The sequence below is a fragment of the Sceloporus occidentalis genome, unplaced genomic scaffold, assembly GCF_023333645.1.
Source record: "Sceloporus occidentalis isolate IW3139 unplaced genomic scaffold, rSceOcc1.0.p SCAF_360, whole genome shotgun sequence".
NCBI classification, from domain to species: Eukaryota; Metazoa; Chordata; class Lepidosauria; order Squamata; family Phrynosomatidae; genus Sceloporus; species Sceloporus occidentalis.
In genome coordinates, this window is record NW_028317340.1 from 122,646 (window position 1) to 140,782 (window position 18,137).

At 40.3% G+C, this 18,137-nt stretch overlaps 1 protein-coding gene across 1 annotated transcript; it reads right to left on the minus strand.

Moving 5' to 3' along the window:
• Positions 1-1,300: 1,300 nt before the first annotated feature.
• On the minus strand, positions 1,301-16,791 carry LOC149273782 (ADP-dependent glucokinase-like). The gene is made up of 6 exons (XM_089506001.1): positions 16,608-16,791; positions 4,828-4,987; positions 3,689-3,879; positions 3,259-3,355; positions 2,271-2,407; positions 1,301-1,968 (listed from the first exon to the last, which is right to left on the minus strand). The coding sequence occupies exons 1-6, from the start codon at positions 16,789-16,791 to the stop codon at positions 1,301-1,303; spliced, it is 1,437 nt and encodes a 478-aa protein (XP_089362127.1).
• Positions 16,792-18,137: the final 1,346 nt, after the last annotated feature.

Sequence of the window (18,137 nt, forward strand, 5' to 3'; positions counted from 1 at the left end):
CAGCTGCAGGCTAGTCAGGGTGCCCGTGCAGACACCTGTCCACTGCCAAAAGTGCTTACCATGAGCACAAGTGCTGGACCATGGAGCCTGGAAGAAGGTGGCCTGGTCTGAAGAATCCCTTTTTTCCCTTTACAGCACCTGGATGGCCATCAGAAGAGCGCTGGTACCTTCTTGCTCAGGGTAGCAGGTACTACTCTCTGAAGTTGGTAGCTGCTACAGTGCTTCTCATTTCTTTTGGTTCTCTGGGTTTTTTCTTTTACCTTTCCCCTGATGCATAATTATACCGAATTCCTTTGGGTAGCAGGTACAACTGAGTGGTCCCTTGCACTCCATGATCCATACATACTAGTTCACACACATATACTCTCCCTCTAACACGACAGCAAACTCACCCCAACACCGTATTCTACCAAAAACACTTCGCTACCTCAATACCTCACCTTAGCTGTAGCTTTTCCTTATGTGCGTGCAGCTGCAGTTTTGATTTAGACATCTTGAGCAGTGGCTCAAGCAACTCTCCAAGTGAAGTTAAACTACATCTCCTACGATCTTAAACCAGTAATCTATGTGGACAATAATGTAAAGAAGAAGACTCAAGAGAGCAATTGAGGGGAGGTATAGATGGGGATTTCCCACCATTTTGTATTACTTGTAATATATTAAAAATACATTTAGAGGACCTCCCATTTAAATTGAGTTTTTGGCATTAAGAATAAATGAACCCATGAAGGACACTCTAAAATGAAAAACAATTAAACAAATAAATAAAAAGCCTAAGTCAATGGTCATGAAAAATTTTATTCAGTTGATCTCTCATTTCTTATGGCCATCGCAGCCCCCATAATGTACCAGCCACAAATTGTAAAATAAAAAGATATTCAAATAAAAGTCTGAGTGTATGTTACCATAATGTTTAAAAGTTAAAAGGCCAAAGTAATGAACCGCTAATAAAATACATTTGAAGGAATGAGCAGTCAGAAGTGTGCAATGGTCCTAAATATGTTTTCCAGGCTTAGCAGGTGATGTAGCACACAAATGATGGAATGTCTACACGAGAACAAAAACAGTTTCCGAACAATAAAAATAAAATTTAAAAACAGAATACTTAAAATATCAAAGGTCTACATAGGTGTAATTCACATTAATTGCATTTTCATGGAAAAAAAGGGAAAAAGGGAATGTGCCTCAAGTCACGTCAGTCAAAGCCTTTACTACTCCTTATACTTTTACCATTTCTTTCTTATAGGAAACCTTTTTAATGTCTTCTGCACATGGAATGTAGATCATATTTTATGATGGATCAAATTTGGAGCACAAGTCCAGCCGCAGAGATATTGTCTCCTCCACCTGCTGTCTGGAAAACTTCTGTACATACTAAGACAGGAGCTAGGCATATTTCATAATCATCTTCTTCCCAGCATGACACTGGGCGACTCTCCTTAAAGGGTATCCTTTGGCTGCCGACTTCACGGCTTACTGAGAAAGAGTCATCCATAATGAGTTTGGCTTTACGGGTGTCAATATGAGTGGAGCCACATACATGGCGGTTAGCAGTTAGGGATGCCTTTGCAGTAGCAGACATTGTATTTTTCCACATGGATCCCCTGGTAACCATCATGGCTTGAAATGCCAAGGTGTGTACATGGAGACGAGTTAACTGCCGCTGGCCTTCTTTCAGGTCTTGTGATCTGAGAAGATGGTAGAGCTCACGCATTTGGTCAAGAATTGAGGCAACTCTGGGATATGGGTCTGAAAGAACTGTGATGTTGCCACCCTTTATGAGGCTAAGAAGGTTAGGAAGCTCTTGCTCATTCATTCCCAAGGAGTCAGAGTAAGGTATGACATATTCAAGCAGGTCCTTCATGAGACCCTGCTCAACAAACGAGGCCATTTCAAAGTGAGAGCCTACGCTTTGGTCCATAGATAGCAATAGTTCTTGAAGTGCCTTCAGTCTGGCTTCACGCTGACCTACACAATACATAAAAATAAAACAGAAGTCATAAAATGTCAATTGCTACTAATGTGGCTTACTTTGCGGCCTTAATGGGGGATCGGGATCTTGATGATAAGACTTAATAAGTTCCCCTTTACGTGATCTGCAATTGGGGATTGAGGTAGGGTTGGAACCCAAATACGACGTGCTAGCCTTCAGAAAACATTTACCTTCAGTGTTTGAATGGAATGCAAAAAAGTACTTAACACTCAAATTATATCCATTACAGATATAACATGGTTAGGATTTTGTGGGGGGAAAAAATCCTTGGACTCACCTGGTTTAAAGGGAAAACTGTCCATCATCTGCAACCCACCAATGACAAGAAGATCTGGTTGAAAGTCTTCCAAATGTTCTTTAAAGTCTTCCAGGGAGTCAAGCATGGGGTTGTGGGAATCACTATGGACTATGTATCTGATAAAGGTATATACATTATTAACATTCTTGCTTAATTTAATAAAATGGATTCTTAAACATACTGTAATATCTGTAATGGTCTTTTGATGAAAAGGAAATTGAAAATGATTAAATTATTATTGTGCATTATCACACATGAAACACATCACCATCTAAAGCGGACATCATGGAAAAGAAAGATCACTTCTACTAAGTCACAATGTTAAAGGGACACTCCAGACATCATATGCACTTTATAAAGCATATAATAGCAGTGTGGAACCCTTAAATTAACATTCTAGGATTCATTGAAATCTCCCCTATGCATTTTGACTCTTTCCGCACCCTCAGCTATGTTCCTTTGTGGGAGATGCATGCAGCGGAACACTACACACATACATGCCAACAACCCTGCTCCAGCACGGAGAAGTGAATGGGATGGGATCTAAGAAGAACCATTATATGCATGCCCAGGAAGTATTCTCACCAATTTAACCCCTTCACGTCAAAGCCTGTCCATGTACAGGCTCGCAATACATTGTCGTTAATGGGTTTAAGGACAACTGGTTGTCCTTAAGGGCTTAAACTGAAGCAATGTCCTACCAGTTACTGGCTGCTTCAAGCAATACTGGCATAGGGGGTATTTCAACACAGCTCCTTAGCACCAGTGCTAGGTAACTAATGCATACTTCATGTACTTGCAATATACTTTAATACACATTATTAGTTGGTAGGGCTGCATGGTGCCTTGGACCACAGATTTACTATTCTGTCTAAAGTTTGAAACATTTTCAATTAAGAGAAAAAAATATTCCTATGCACTTAAAATACGTGCTTGAGACAAAAAAAAATATATAATTTATAATGACCTGTTGGCCCTTCGTGAAACATGGTTTCCCCATCTGGCTCCTGTTGGATACTCCATAATCAGATGAATGTCAGCATTTTCTATAGACTCACCAGCCACTGAAAAAGGAGAAACTATTATCTGGCAAGCAGGTTTAACAAGCAATAATATGATGTAGTGAGAACTGTTTATGCACCGAAAAAATAAAAAAGGATATATACAGGTCACACTGAGTTTGAATCGCACAACAATTGTGTTTTTTATTTTTTTCTTCTTATCAAGCTACCCCAACTAAAGGAGTCATATAAAGATATTTTTGCAACATTGCTATTTGAGTTTGGTAAAACATTTTGAAGAAAATAATGAAAATACTTGTCTTCCTCTTATTCTGAACCAAGAAGCTTTTTCAGCACCCCATCAATCAGGTCCAAAAAAGTAACACAAAAGCTCACCTGTGACACGTTCGGACAAAACACCAGTTTCCTCTGGACTAAGTCGGCCACCAAGTAAAACGTCACATCCTTCTGCAGCTAAGCGATTAGCCATGACTGGTGCATTCCCTCCGAGAGCCCAACGCATTTCTGAAAGCCTTTTGGAAGCATCCACCAACCTCTTGAACAAGGTCTCATTGGACACAAACCTCCTGTTTAAGAAACAAAGAAAATATTAAACATAATCATTATAACCAGCCAGTGGCGTCGCTACAGGGGGGCAAGGCCTAGGTTAATCCTTGCCCCCCCTGTTGCCCCCTGCCGAATTTGGAATAAAGTCGCAATAAAAAAAGTTATTTATTGTGTGTAATATTTATTTCAAGGATTAGTCGCACTCAATTGTGGCTTCAGGCTTCCCATGTTGAATGATCAAGTATTATTTTAGCCCAATAACAAAAGTATAATTCCATAGCACATTACTTTTGGAAATTATGAATGCCCCCCCAGTTTGACTGTGGTATCTTGTGTGCCCCCCCTATATATTGTTTCTAGAGTCGCCACTGTAACCAGCACTATGGAATCTGCTGGCGCTATCTAAATAAATGTAATTGTTCTGTGAAAAATCATAAAAATAATAGTATATCACATAGAAACTAAAAAGGACTCCACTTATTCTTAGAAAATTCTTAAAATCATTATGTCTACTGTATCCTTACACTCAAAATCTTAACAGAATCATTCCTAATCATATTCTGGAGACAATTTTGCAGGCAAAAACTTATCCTTGAACTTATTCTTCTACGTTATAAAAATAAATAAATAAGTTTTTTTTCTCTCTTTCGTTCTCTCTTCCATTTCTTCCCCCAACTCTTTTTTTTTTTTCTACATATTTCTTGTCCATTCAACTAGGTGTTTCCTCATAATAAAATAAAGAACGTCGGGCATAACCTTTGTCACTAGCTGGACGTAATTTTCTGTAATAAACCTTGATTGATAAACATTTGAATGGGTTGTGAAATTCAACTAGAGCTGTAAGGAGCAACTGACTAATTAATTACAGTTTTAGTTAATGATTTTTAGAATGGAGGTCCTCAGCAACTGGAAAAAAAAAAAACTGTTGCAAAAATAGAGATAAGACTTTATTTATAGGGATTACTTACTCAGAAGCTGCTCCGGGTGGGAAGAAATAGGCAAAGCTTTCAGCTAATTGGGTCTCGGAGTCAATAAAGTTGTGGTGGATGGGGTTATAGCTGGGTTCGATGGCCGCTTCCTGCAGTAACGCTACACCATCTACAATGATATCCAGACAACCTCCGAAACCTGACCATAGAAATAAAGTTGAAAACTGGTTGTGAGAAACTTTAAACTGAAAGAAACAACAGTGGTCAAATAAAAGCTCCGAAGTTCAGATCTACTGAGCATCAACAATAGGCTCAGATATCTTGGCAAAGTACCTGAATAAGCCTTTGGTAACCAGCAATTGAATAAGATGTGCCCCGTGAACTTGTTTTTGTCATTACAATGTTATGATGTTAGCAAGCTGCATATCTACCCACAAATTCAACACACATAGAAATCATAAAAAACAGACAATAGTCAGGACAATGAAATTCAAAATGATTGCCCAAGATTCTAATTTGCCATGAAAAAAAAAATATATAAATTTTACATTACAGCCCAGTAAAAGGATTTTCATGACCAAAGCTGCAACTCATCCAAGCAAGTGGCACACTAGCCCAGGGCTCCACAAATCCCAGGCGCCAGGTCGCCATGGCGACAGAGAATTTTGTCCTGGCGCCTAGGTGTTTGTCAGCCTCTTACATCTACAAAAAATTGCCCCTGCGTCACCACGCGGGGGCGCTGCTACTCAGAGCCCGCCCCCGAGCCTGAGATCACTCCCACGGAGTGATCCTGTAGGCTGAAAACGCGGTTGCAGGAAAACCAGCAATCGTGTTTTCAGGCAGACCAGCAACAGCACAAATGAGCCCCCACAAGCCCTTTGATGACTCCTGTAGGCATGGAAGCCTATAGCAGTCATCAAAGAGACTCCCCCTGCAATGGCTGGCCTATAGACCAGCAATTGCATCCCAGCTGCCAGAGGCAGTTTCAGGGACAGGGGAGAGGGTTCTTCAGTCCCAACCCTCCCCTGCTGCCCAATCGCTCCATGAGAGCGACAGTGCAGCGTTAACCCCTTCAATGCCACAATTGTGTATGACACATTCGTGGCATTGCAGGGGTTGACATTTGTCCCCAAAAGCATGTGGGGACTAAATATCAGTCAATGCTGTGCTCCAATGGAACATCAGCATTGAAAGAGTTTAAAAAAAAACAAAAAAACCAGCACTGACCTGCTCCTAACTTTTTTAGCTGGCGCCTAGATTCACAACAAATCTGTCAAGCCCTGCGCTAGCCAGTTTGGAACACAAACACTCTGCATATAGGGATGCTGGGAATATTGAATGTGTATGTAAAAGAGTCATAAATAAGATTAAAAAAGCATGAGTGGTCGTTCCACCAATAGAAAAAGTTACTAAATAGATTTTCATATTTTTCACTTACATTAACCACTTTTCTTTTGGTAGCCAAGGTGAAAAGACCATATTTTTAAATTGAAATTACTTTAATATTTGTTAGAATTTTATTAATTTATATTACACTTCAGTTTTGTTATTAATTTATGATAAATTCAGATATTTATTATTAAAGTCATTAATGAGTGGTAAAATCATTTGAATAATTGTAAATATTTATTATAATCATGAATTCCTTTGAGTAACTTATTACTTCTTTTGTATGTGTCCACCTTGTATTCATATACATTTTTACTTAAGGTTCATGATCTATAACTATGATTTTAATTTATATACTACATGTATGGACATTTTTATGTCTGTCTGTGTGGTATATATATATATATATATATATATATATATATATATATATATATATATATATATTTCAGTGTTGATTAAATCTTTATTTTCTGTTTATTTCCGATTATGCTTTTACTTTAATTGTATCATGTGTAAGCAATTAAGTCTGTTGGATGATTTCAATGCCGATTGGTTGAATTGTATTTTAAATATTGTTCCCATATGAGAATCATTTGTCTATGATTAAGCCCATATGAGCGAAACGCGCAAGACACTGATTCTCTGTCCTGTTCTTATGGATGCATGAAGATCAATAACATTTTGTATTTTAACCCCTTCGAGACAAAGGCTGATTTTACTTTTTGTACCCTTTGTGACAATGGCCTTTTTAACATTTCTGCGCTGCTTGTGTTTAGCTGTAATTTTCTTCTTTCCCGTTTACTGAACCCACGCACATTAGATATTGTTTTTTTCAGGACAAGAAGGGCTTTCTTTAGATGACATTGTTTTGATTGTATCATATTATTTACTATTAAAAAAATTATAAAATATGGTGAAAAATTTAGAAAAAAATGACTGTTTCTAACTTTTAGTTGAAAAATCTTTTACTCATCTATAAAAGGTAATGAAAAAACCTGCTAAATAGATTCTACTATTTGTCCTGAGTTTAGAAATACCCAATGTTTTTATGTTTTTTTGCTTTTTTCTACCCATTATGGGGCAATAAGTACAGGTAGCGTTTTGCTATTTCAAAGCCATTTTTTCCAAATCTGGTAATTCTTCCCCCCATGTGCCATTTCGGGTATCTTTGAACCCGGCCAATGCAATTTACCCCATCAAGTCATATATTTTTGAAAACTAGACAGCCCAGGGTATTCCAAATGCTAGTATTTTAACTCTTTCCATGCACCATATCTACCACCAGTCTTTGTCAAACTTTATGGTAGTCATTTTTTTGCATTTGTTTTGTCATACACATTTTACTTCAGGTATGAATTAAAATGTTCTAGTTTATGTCACTATCACAAAACACCCCAATATGTGTTCAGCAACATCTCCTGAGCGCAGCGATACCCCACATGAATGATTTTGCCTGGCTGTTTGGGGGCAAAAGGGCCACATTTGGGGCATGCGCATTTTTCAATGTTGAACTTTGGCATTTGGGGATCCACTGCCCATGCCCTATTTGGTACATCTTTGAGCCGGGCCATTTCAGTGTGCCCAATAAACCCATATATTTTTGAAAACTAGACACCCCAGGGTATTTCAAATGCTAGTATTTTAACTCTTTCCATGCACCATATCTACCACCAGTCTTTGTCAAACTTTGTGGTAGTCATTTTTTGCATTTGGTTTTCCACACACATTTTAATTCAGGTATGAATTAAAATGTTCTCGTATATGTCACTATCACAAAACACCCCAATATGTGTTCAGCAACATCTCCTGAGTACAGCGATACCTCACATGAATGATTTTGCCTGGCTGTTTTGGGGCAAAAGGGCCACATTTGGGGCATGCGCTTTTTTCAATGTTGAACTTTGGCATTTGGGATCCACTGCCCATGCCCTATTTGGTACATCTTTGAGCCGGGCCATTTCAGTGTGCCCAACAAAACCATATATTTTTCAAAACTAGACACCACAGGGTATTTTAAATGCTGGTATTTTAACTCTTTGCATGCACATATTTTACCACCAGCATTTTTTCAAAGTTTGCAGTAATATTTTTGTGTGTGTATTTTTCCCCCACACACCTACTTTATGTATGAATTTACAGCTCCTGGTATATGCCGCTGTCACACGACACCCCATAATGTGTTCAGCAACATCTCCTGAGTGCAGTGATACCCCACATGCATGGGTGTGTCATTTTTGGGGGGAACTAAAAGGCCACATTTGGTACGTGTGCATTTTTCTAATTGGAAATTAGATGTGTGGCCATCCTCCCCCCCGTGTTAATTGGGACGTTGTTGAACCTGGCCCATTCAATTTACCCCATCAAATCATACATTTTTTAAAAGTAGACACCCCACGGGCATTTAATATGCCAGTATTTTAACTCTTTCCATGCGAGAATTGTTTTAAGCTAATATGCTAATTTTAGGACTTGCTCACAAAAATATATTTTTTATATATATATATTTTTTATTTTTTTTAAAAAAAAATTTAACATTTTTTTTCAACTTGGAGGTTCCCCTGATAGTGACATCAGTGGGAAATGATTTTTACATTTTACTGTTTTTTTACTATTTTTTTCTAATTATTATTAATTTTATTTTATTTTTTAATTTATTTTTACTAATCACACTGTGATTAGAAAGCTGGGCTCCATTGACTTGCATGGTGAATGCAGTACCTGTATTCAACCTGCAAGTGGAGCCAAAGTTCTCTAGATGGTCTGGACTATCTAGCGAACTTTTAAAATTTGTGGTTCCTGTTACAGGACGGCGGCCATCTTCCTTGATGGCGAAGATTGCCGGCAGCTGCGGCTGTGACCGCTCTCCGGAGCGGTCACAGCCCATCAAAAGGTTAGTGTTTGGTGTCGCTGGATGCCTCCTGATCGAGGCATTCCAGCGACACCATTTAAGTTTAGGAGGCGATCGTCGATCGCCTCCTAAACGCTTTTAAAACGGGCGTCCGCCGCCATACAAAGTATGGCGGATGTTGACGCCCCGTGGAGGGGCCAGAGATGGCCCCTTCGTGCCGATCGCGGCGTTGCTGAATGCCTCGAGGTCGAGGCATTCAGCAACGCTTTTTGGGTGCAGAAAGCGATAGTAGATCGCTTTCTGCACCCGTTTAAAGACGTGCCGGTCCTGGCACGTCAATTGTCGTAAAGCACATGCTTTTCCGTGCCGTGCCAGGACCGGCAATTGTCATTAAGGGGTTAAAGGATGCCATTTCTACACATTTTTCATGTGCGCTGCATGTCTACTCAGCTGTTTTTTCTTTGAAAATACCATAACAAGAGAATTCCTTAAAGGCCTCAAGGTCAGCAAGCATATGAAGGAAGTTTATGAGAAAACTATAAAGGGGCGGTTGTCAATGCCAACAGCTCTGTATTTTATGCTCTAAAGGAGAAATATGTTTTTCTATTGGTGGATAGGGGGATAACACCACTTTTTAAACATGTACGCTATTACTGTGAAAACCCTTAATTGTCGGAACCTGATGCTAGCCTTAACTAAAGTAACATTTGTCTATGCAGGGATTTTAACTATGATAATACTAAATCATAAGATTTTTATAAAAAAGAATCATCTCCAGGCTACGTAGCTCCGAGGAAGCACTGCTAAACCTACATAGTGGTGCCAAGAGAAACAAATGTTCAGCCAATGAGCACATCTATAAAGTACAAACATCCAAACAGAAAAATCCAGAAATGTTTTGGTCACGCTACTAATGTATCTCTTGTCTTGGGTTTTAAACAAATAACACAAAGATAGTATCGGACTTTGTACCTAAACCAAATGTGCAATTTGCATGAATTTGGGTATGTTGAGAAGTGCACAATGACAAAGGAAAGCATTGCAAGTAATAAAATAATATTTTTTTAATGCATATCAACAAGTCCATTTTACACAGACTTCAATAAATTTTTCTGCATGTAAATCGGTTCATGTCAGAAACGTTTCCTCCCTCCCTGTTGTGTACTGAAGATTACACCAGGGGGGGGGCGACATTTTAAACTTCGCCGACGCCATTATCTACCCTTCTTCTCCCTCCCCATCATCTACCCCCCCCCTTTGTACTTACCTTTCAGCAGTCCTGCAGCGAGTCTCCCTGCTCTGCCACGGTGCGCGCTGCTTTACTGCTGAGCCTCGGAAGGGACGTCATTTTCCGGCGCTCAGCATTACAAGCCGGCACCGAGACCGAGCTAGAGGGCTCGCAGAGGAGAGAGAGGGGCACCGAGTGGGTACTGACAACTTGGTAAGCGAAAACTCTCTCCTCCGCTTGGGGCCGCCTCTTCAAAAGTCAAAAGTGCCGCCTGGGGAAATTGCCCCACTCTGCTCCATGGTAGGGCCAGCCCTGATGGCAAAAGTGGCTTAACATAGAATGTGACCCATCTAGTCTGATGTAAAGACTCAGGCCTTAACCAGCCCTGGGTCTTTATGCCTTTCCCATCCATGCATCCCCTCATTGTAGTAGCCTCAACAGCGCAACCTTGTGCAACAGTTCGAGGGGGTCTAATGAGGCCATCCGCGCATTTGTGAGCAGCTATTGCTCTCATTCGTTTCAACAGAATTGCTTGCCTGCCAGCAATTGGCTGCCTTAGAGAAAAACTGGACCATATAAGAGAAGGTGAGCTGCAGCATCCCTTAAAGCTGTGTTTTTTTTGTTTGTTTTTTTGTTCAGCAACCAAGTACACATTAAAGAACTACCAAGCTACTATAATGTGAGCTGTTTGTTTGCAAGGCTACTAAAGTATTTGCCGCACACATTACGTCTGCACATGAGCTAAGAAACAAGATACTGTAACATTAACATTGTCATTGCTTGCATTTGGATGTGTTCCGTGCAGAAACAGGCTTCTGGGGGTGAGGTGGTTTATCACATCTGACCAGTGACGTCGCCAGGGGGGGCCATGCCCCCCCCTACATTATGCTGTGCCCCCCAGTGTGCCCCCCCAATTGAAACGCTATACCATTGACCACTGACTGAGGCTCTTCGCCCCGCCCCTTTGAAGGGGGCGGGCTCTTACGGAACAGTTGCTTGTCACTGCCTGACAGGGAGAAGAGCAGTCTGCTGTGTTACAGTGGAAGAATGAAGGCCAGCAAAAAAAGTATTTTATTTTAAATAAATAGTGGAGGTGACAGAAGGAGGGACATTAACAAGGGGGGGCTGCATTGGGAAAATTAAATAATACAAAAAGATGGTGGCTGGGGACATAATTACACATCAGGGTGGTTAGAAGGATGTCACATATATCAATACACAAACGGGGGGGGGGGGTTAATACACATGGGTATGGGGGCCATTATATTAACCAGTACAAGGGGTTGGTGCATCAATACACAAGGGAGGGGGGCTGGCTGGGGGCATCAAATAAATCAATACACAAGGGAGGGGGCTGGCTGGGGGCATCAAATAAATCAATACACAAGGGAGGGGGGGCTGGCTGGGGGCATCAAATAAATCAATACACAAGGGTGTATTGCAAAAATGCACATAGGGGGGTGGCTGGGGGGGCACAAATACACAAGGGTCAATACACACAAACAGCAAAGCAATGTGGAAGGCATTTTATATGGTTATCCCATCCTGATGTGGGGGTCCATGTGGCAGCAGAGCCTGTCCTGCTGTATGTGTTTGGGTGTCAGTGTGGCAGAGCCTGTCCTGATATGAGTTTGGTCATCTGTTTCCTGGCACTTTACTTGCTGTAGAGGGTTAAATAGAACTTTGTAATTTTTATTTATCCAGATTTTGTGGTCACTTCAGAGGACAAAACTTTCTAGGCCTAGAAATCAGAGGAAAAGTAAAGGTTTTGTGTTATTTCAATCTGAATATATTATTAAAAGTTAGATGTTGGTTCAGAGTTTGTGAAACGCAATTCTTGATTACAGTATACAGGACGCTATTCCCCTTTGGTTTCACAGGCCTTCACAGACCAAGTGGTACTCAGCTTAGTTATATGCAGCTGTATGTATTGTGTTATCTGTGATGAGGTGTTCATTTGGTGACGCAGCGCTAAGATGGTTGTGATGCATTAATGGCTAAAAGTTTTGTTGAAGTTTCCATTATGTCTAATCTCCTTAATTTATTTGGGCCTTTTAAATTTTTTGATTTCTGGGATTTTAATAATGTGATAAAAAAGAATGATTTATAGTTGTTTGGATGTCAAATAGTGTGTCAAATTCTGTTGATCTGTATCTGCTATGTTTCCATACATTATTTATTTATACCTGCAAATACAGGTTTTTTTTTTTTAATCTCATTCAGTTGCATGTGCTGTTTCCATGTGTTGTTTATTTGATCTATACCTGAACTACAGGGTGTAAGTAAAAGAGCGGTATGGTTTAGTGAATGAGGGGACAAAGGGACTCTGGGGATGATTACAGGGGAGAGGACCTCTCAATGTCACGGTGCAGTCAGAAGGAGGGTACACTGCACTGACTCTCACAGTCTTCCCCTGATCTGCAGTCAGTGTGGCAAATATATTGGCAGCAGGGTCTAATATTAATATATATTGGCTGCAGGGGCTAATATTAATATATATATCGGAAGCTGGGACTAATATTTATATATAATCGGCAGCAGGGGCTAATATTAATATATATTGGCTGCAGGGCCTATTATCAATAAATATTGGCTGCAGGGGCTAATATTTATATATATTGGCTGCAGGGACTAATATATATCGGCAGTAGGGGCTAATATTAATATATGTTGGCAGCAGGGTATAATTTCTATGTATATCGGCAGCAGGGTATAATATAAGTATGTATCTGCAGCAGGGGCTAATATTAATATATATCCGCAGCAGGGGTTAATATTAATATATATCGGAAGCAGGGTGTAATATTTCTATATATCTGCAGCAGGGTCTAATATTTATATATATTGTCAGCAGGGGCTCATATTAGAGAATGAAAAATAACTGTCACTTTAGCTGTTATTTTGAAATCATATTTTAATCACAGTCTTTACTTCAAAGAGATAAGTGCATATTATGTAGTTAAAAATGCACATCTAACGTGTGTGTGTGTGTATATATATATATATATATATATATATATATATAGTGTATATGTACCGTTTTATAATTGGCCCCCCTACTTTGGTCCCTGGCCCCCCATGTGCCCCCCCTAAATATGAAAGCTGGAGATGCCACTGCATCTGACCCTTGCACTCCCAGCAATATGTGTACAAAAGGTTTTAGAAAGACCTCAGGTGCTGGCTGCATTTCAAACCAGAATGGCTGCCACAACAGGTTTTCCTGGTTATTGCATCCATAAGCGGTTTATCTTTTGCCACTTGCCTGTTGACAACATTTTATACTAAACTCAAAAATGCACAAAGGTATTACAGCAAGCTGGGCATTTGTTGATGATTTTGGCAACTTGTAAATAATTCTTTATTTTAATAATTATTATATTTGTTGCCTAAACCTACTTAAACATTGTCACACTTATGTCTGAAGTAGTCAGGGAGGGAAAGGGGCAATTGCCCCTTGGACTGGTCGGATTTGAAGATTTTTAGCCACTATCACAAGCTTGTTTTTCTCTTTAATTCTCCTCCATTGGGAGGTCTCAAGTTAAAAGGCCTTCTTTAGACAGGGTTTATACCATGAATGGCACCTTTCTGTGTGAATTGGCCAAGAGTAGTTAGTGTGTGTGGAATGTGTTGCCCGTTTTTTGAGCCGCTGTTTTGTTGGTCCAATGACCTAAGCTTGCACCTTGGTGTGAATGTTTCCAGCCCTCATCCAGCCCTCCTGCCAGGAACTTTGTATAAACCAGCATGAGGCTAGATGGCAAGCACGGCTCTGTGTAATTTGTTGGAGATTAATAAAAGGTAATAATACCTAATATTCGTAGATACATACATATGTGGGAAAACAGAACTCATGTGGCTCACAGAAGAGAAGATTAAATAATCACCAAATATTTTTATATTTGCAGGTGAAATAAAGTGGTGGAACAAACGGATATTTGAGGGTTTTCAGGATATTGTTGTGTGAACACAATTCTTCATAATGACACAGCCACTGAACAATCTTACTGCAGTCGAGCAGGGAAATTCTGCGATATTTACTGGTGCAGAAAGAGTTAAACCTACGTGCTTATCAAAGGGACAGTAGAGTATAAGGTTTGTCACCTTTTAATAAAACATGCAGTGTCATTATAGGCTGGACTAATTTACCATGTCTCAGTGCCCATTTTTCCTCTAAGCTTATACAAATTCAGCTAGAGGTCCCATGATCGTCATACAGATTGTCTACACATCCTTGTCATATGACATTCAAATGCAGTGCTCAAGGGGAAGTATTATGGTTGTCCTCTTAACCTAACAAATACATTTTACACCACTTTAAAAACTAAAATCCTCCAGTGCATTTTCTCAGAACCTTTGTTCTGGGGGTGTTCTGACCATAACCACCCCGAGAGCAAAGGGTTTCAACCGTTGATACATGTACACTATGTGGTATATCTGATGGGGTCACTTCCATATACAATTCGGAAGCTAATGGCATTCTGCCAGGTGGAAAGTCCAGCCAAGTTGCATAGTCCATAGCTTGACAAACCCCGGGCGCCAGGTAGCCATGCACTTCACATGCACCTGCAGGAAAGCACAGTGTGCCGGAATGACGATGGAAGAAGAAGGCAGCACCGTGGCAGAGTCAGTGTGTCTGTGAATGTATAGTGTCAGTATGACTACTATATTGCAGGGCTAGATTCAATGTGTATATGTATAGTGTTAGCCAGTGTGTGTGTGCATGTGTATAAGAGTGTGGTGCTAGCGTGTATGGTATTGTTTGTATTAGTGTGAGTGTGTATGTTGGCATATTGTGAGTGTATTAGTGTATGTTATTAGCATTAGTGTGCGTGAGCATAAAATGTTAGCGTGTGTTACTGTAGTGTGTTTGTGAGCATAAGATGTTAGCATGTGTAAATGCATGTTCGTGTATGGCAAGGCTCAACAAACCCCAAGTGCTAGGTTGGGTAACATATGAGAATAAAAACATGATTAGGGAAGAAAAAAAGCTGGCTCCTAGATCCGAACCAAATTTGCCTAGGTGGAACTCTAAATGAAAGATGAAAAAACTTAAGACAGCTCTAGAGACAATTGCCCCCCTGCCATTATGTTAAACCTCCCCTGGTGGTATTTGGTTGAAAAAGACGGAAATGGAGAAAAGTATCGAAAAGTGCAAGAATCTTTAGTCATTCTACTAAGATTATCCCATCAGACTTTTGTGTGTTACTGATAGAATAACCGTATTTGGATACCATAAATTCTTAAACAATTAAAAAAATGACACAAAAAGCATTAATATTTTTTTGTTAATAACCATTTAGAAATGGTTCATCATATACTACACAATGTATTTCCTACTGATGACATTCTGTATATGTGTGCATTGTGAATTGACACAACCATTTGTAAGGGTGATGTTTTGACAGGTTTGCATTCACATGAACTTTAACATTGTTTATGTAGCAGATTTAACATGCGTATAATGTCCCTTGGGAAGAAAGCTATAAAGGAAGACTGGGGCAATAAAACATAACAAGATATATGTTTTAGGCTACTGGTTCAGAAACCTTGTCATTCCTAAGAAATCTGTTTAAAAAAAAGTCTAGCATAATTTGGGATGTCATATGAATATATTAAAACATATGATCTTACAACATAATAACAAAGAATGGCAATATGATGTATACAAGGTATCAAAGAGATGGTATAGGTCTTAATGTATTAAAAGAAACTTGGATAAGATTGGGCTTTAGGGGGATTCTGACAAGAAGTAAGGATGCCGACATGGCCCACTCTTTTGTGAGATTTAAATGTATTGTATACTTGTGTGCATTATTTTGGAAGGTCACCAGAAGGTTACATTTAACATTTAGCTTTTACAACCTACTATTACCCAGAGCCCCCTACCCACAGTAAGGTAACGTGGATTTTCAGTGTCCCAAATTTATAAAGTAAATCAGCTAAAATATACCTTAAACGATACATTAAATTTGTCATGTGTGGCCCACGGGCAAATACAGTATATATATTATATATACATACATACATATACACATGCACACACCTGGTCGCTTTATAGTGGCAGGTGCTTGCGCTCCACGACGATACAAACTACTTATACTAAAAGTTTCAAAGTAAAGTAAACGTGGTTTACTGTTGCAGGTTCATAAAAAATAGGAAAATAAACATTTAAAATAAATCTGTTTATATAATAATACAATAAAACAAAGTGTCCATAAGCCTTTACAATTTACCAAATCTGGTGATGTGGGTGTAACTTCCTACCCTTGGTTCAGTGGTCAGCTTCCACATTTAACACACACACACATATATATATATATATATGAGATGATATACATTATTATTACACTGTACCTATTGCGATGCGAGGGGGTCGATCAGCATTCAGTCCAACCTTCTGCTCAGCCCTAAGGAGTGATGACAGCACGGTGTCCAGTCGGTTCTGAAGGCTGTTATCATCCACATGGCGGTACCAATAAGCCACCAGGACAGCAAGAAGTGACAACAGTGGGACACAGATGAGTTTTGGCGCCGCCATGACCAATATATATATGCGAATTCTCAGCAGGAATATCCACTCCTATATTAACACACGAAGCACAGATCTACAGACAGAACGAGCCCACAGAGGCCGATCATCAGTCTTTCCTTCTGCCCCAGTGATAACTATGGGACCTCATCAGCTCTGCACTCTTGTTACTTATCGGAGAGATGAATCAGTATTCCACGTATAAGCAGACCGAATCCACGCACGGGTAGGCAGCTATCTGCTATCCAGCTACAGCACTCCCCCAGCCTCGTCCTCTGAGGGGCGGAGCCGCAGACACACGGAAGAAGCTCTTTAGCCTATAGAGCATCAGTGTGGCAGACCTGCGAGCCGTGTCTCCTCCCACTCTATTAGACTACACATTGTCGACGCAGTGCAGGTTATATGTGCTGTGGCTGTCCGTGGAGTATCTGTATGTGATGGTTACCAGGCTTTGCGTATCTTTAAAGCGATGATATCCGATTCAGTGAGTCTTGAGGCTCTGGGTGTTATTAGACATTAATATAATTAATTAAAATTAACAATAAAATAACGGCTGGGGCCTTAATGGCACTTTTTCCACCCCTCCACGCTACACCTTTTTGCTATTGTGCACTAGATTGAGTATGTTCACAGAGCCTGTATCCTCTGAAAACACCTCAGTGTACCTGGGGTCTTGTGGTGGGGTATGTGGGTTGACCTTTTGGCCAGGGAAGCATTATGGTGGAGCGCACAGCATTTGCTCCGGGGCCCCAGCGTTCTGAGGGGCGCTGCACCTTTTGCTCCTGGGCCTGGTGTTCTGATGGGTCCATACTTCTTACTTGTTCCATGAAGCAGCAATCCAATGGGGTCCCATCACGTGCGGCAATCCTCCTCCCTCACTGAGACTAGGCGCCTGGAAATGACATCACTTCTCGGCACACAGTGAGTAAAGGAGGAAGAATGCCGCGCACCAGGAGACCTGATTGGACAGCAATTCGGTGGTGGGGTGGTAGGCCACATGGAACATGCATGAGGGAAGTGGGGGGGGTGTGGTGAGTACTGTGTCTGTGTCTATTAGAAAGAGGATGGAAATGTAAAAGTCTGACAAGCAAGATAAAAGGGGAGAAGAAATTTCCAAAGAGGAGGAAAGAATGGAACAGAAGGAAAAAAAGATAGCAATGGGTAGACAGGAAGCAGAAAAAAATAGAAAAATACAGGTTGAAAAGCCAGAAAATCCAGATCAAGGGGCATCCTTGTATAATTGCTCCATGGCCCAAAACTACTTAATCTGGCATTGTTTTTGGCTCCCAGATCCCCATGAAGACTGGGGGGAGCAAGAAGATCCAATCCTCCTTTGGAGGGATGGAAGGAGCTAT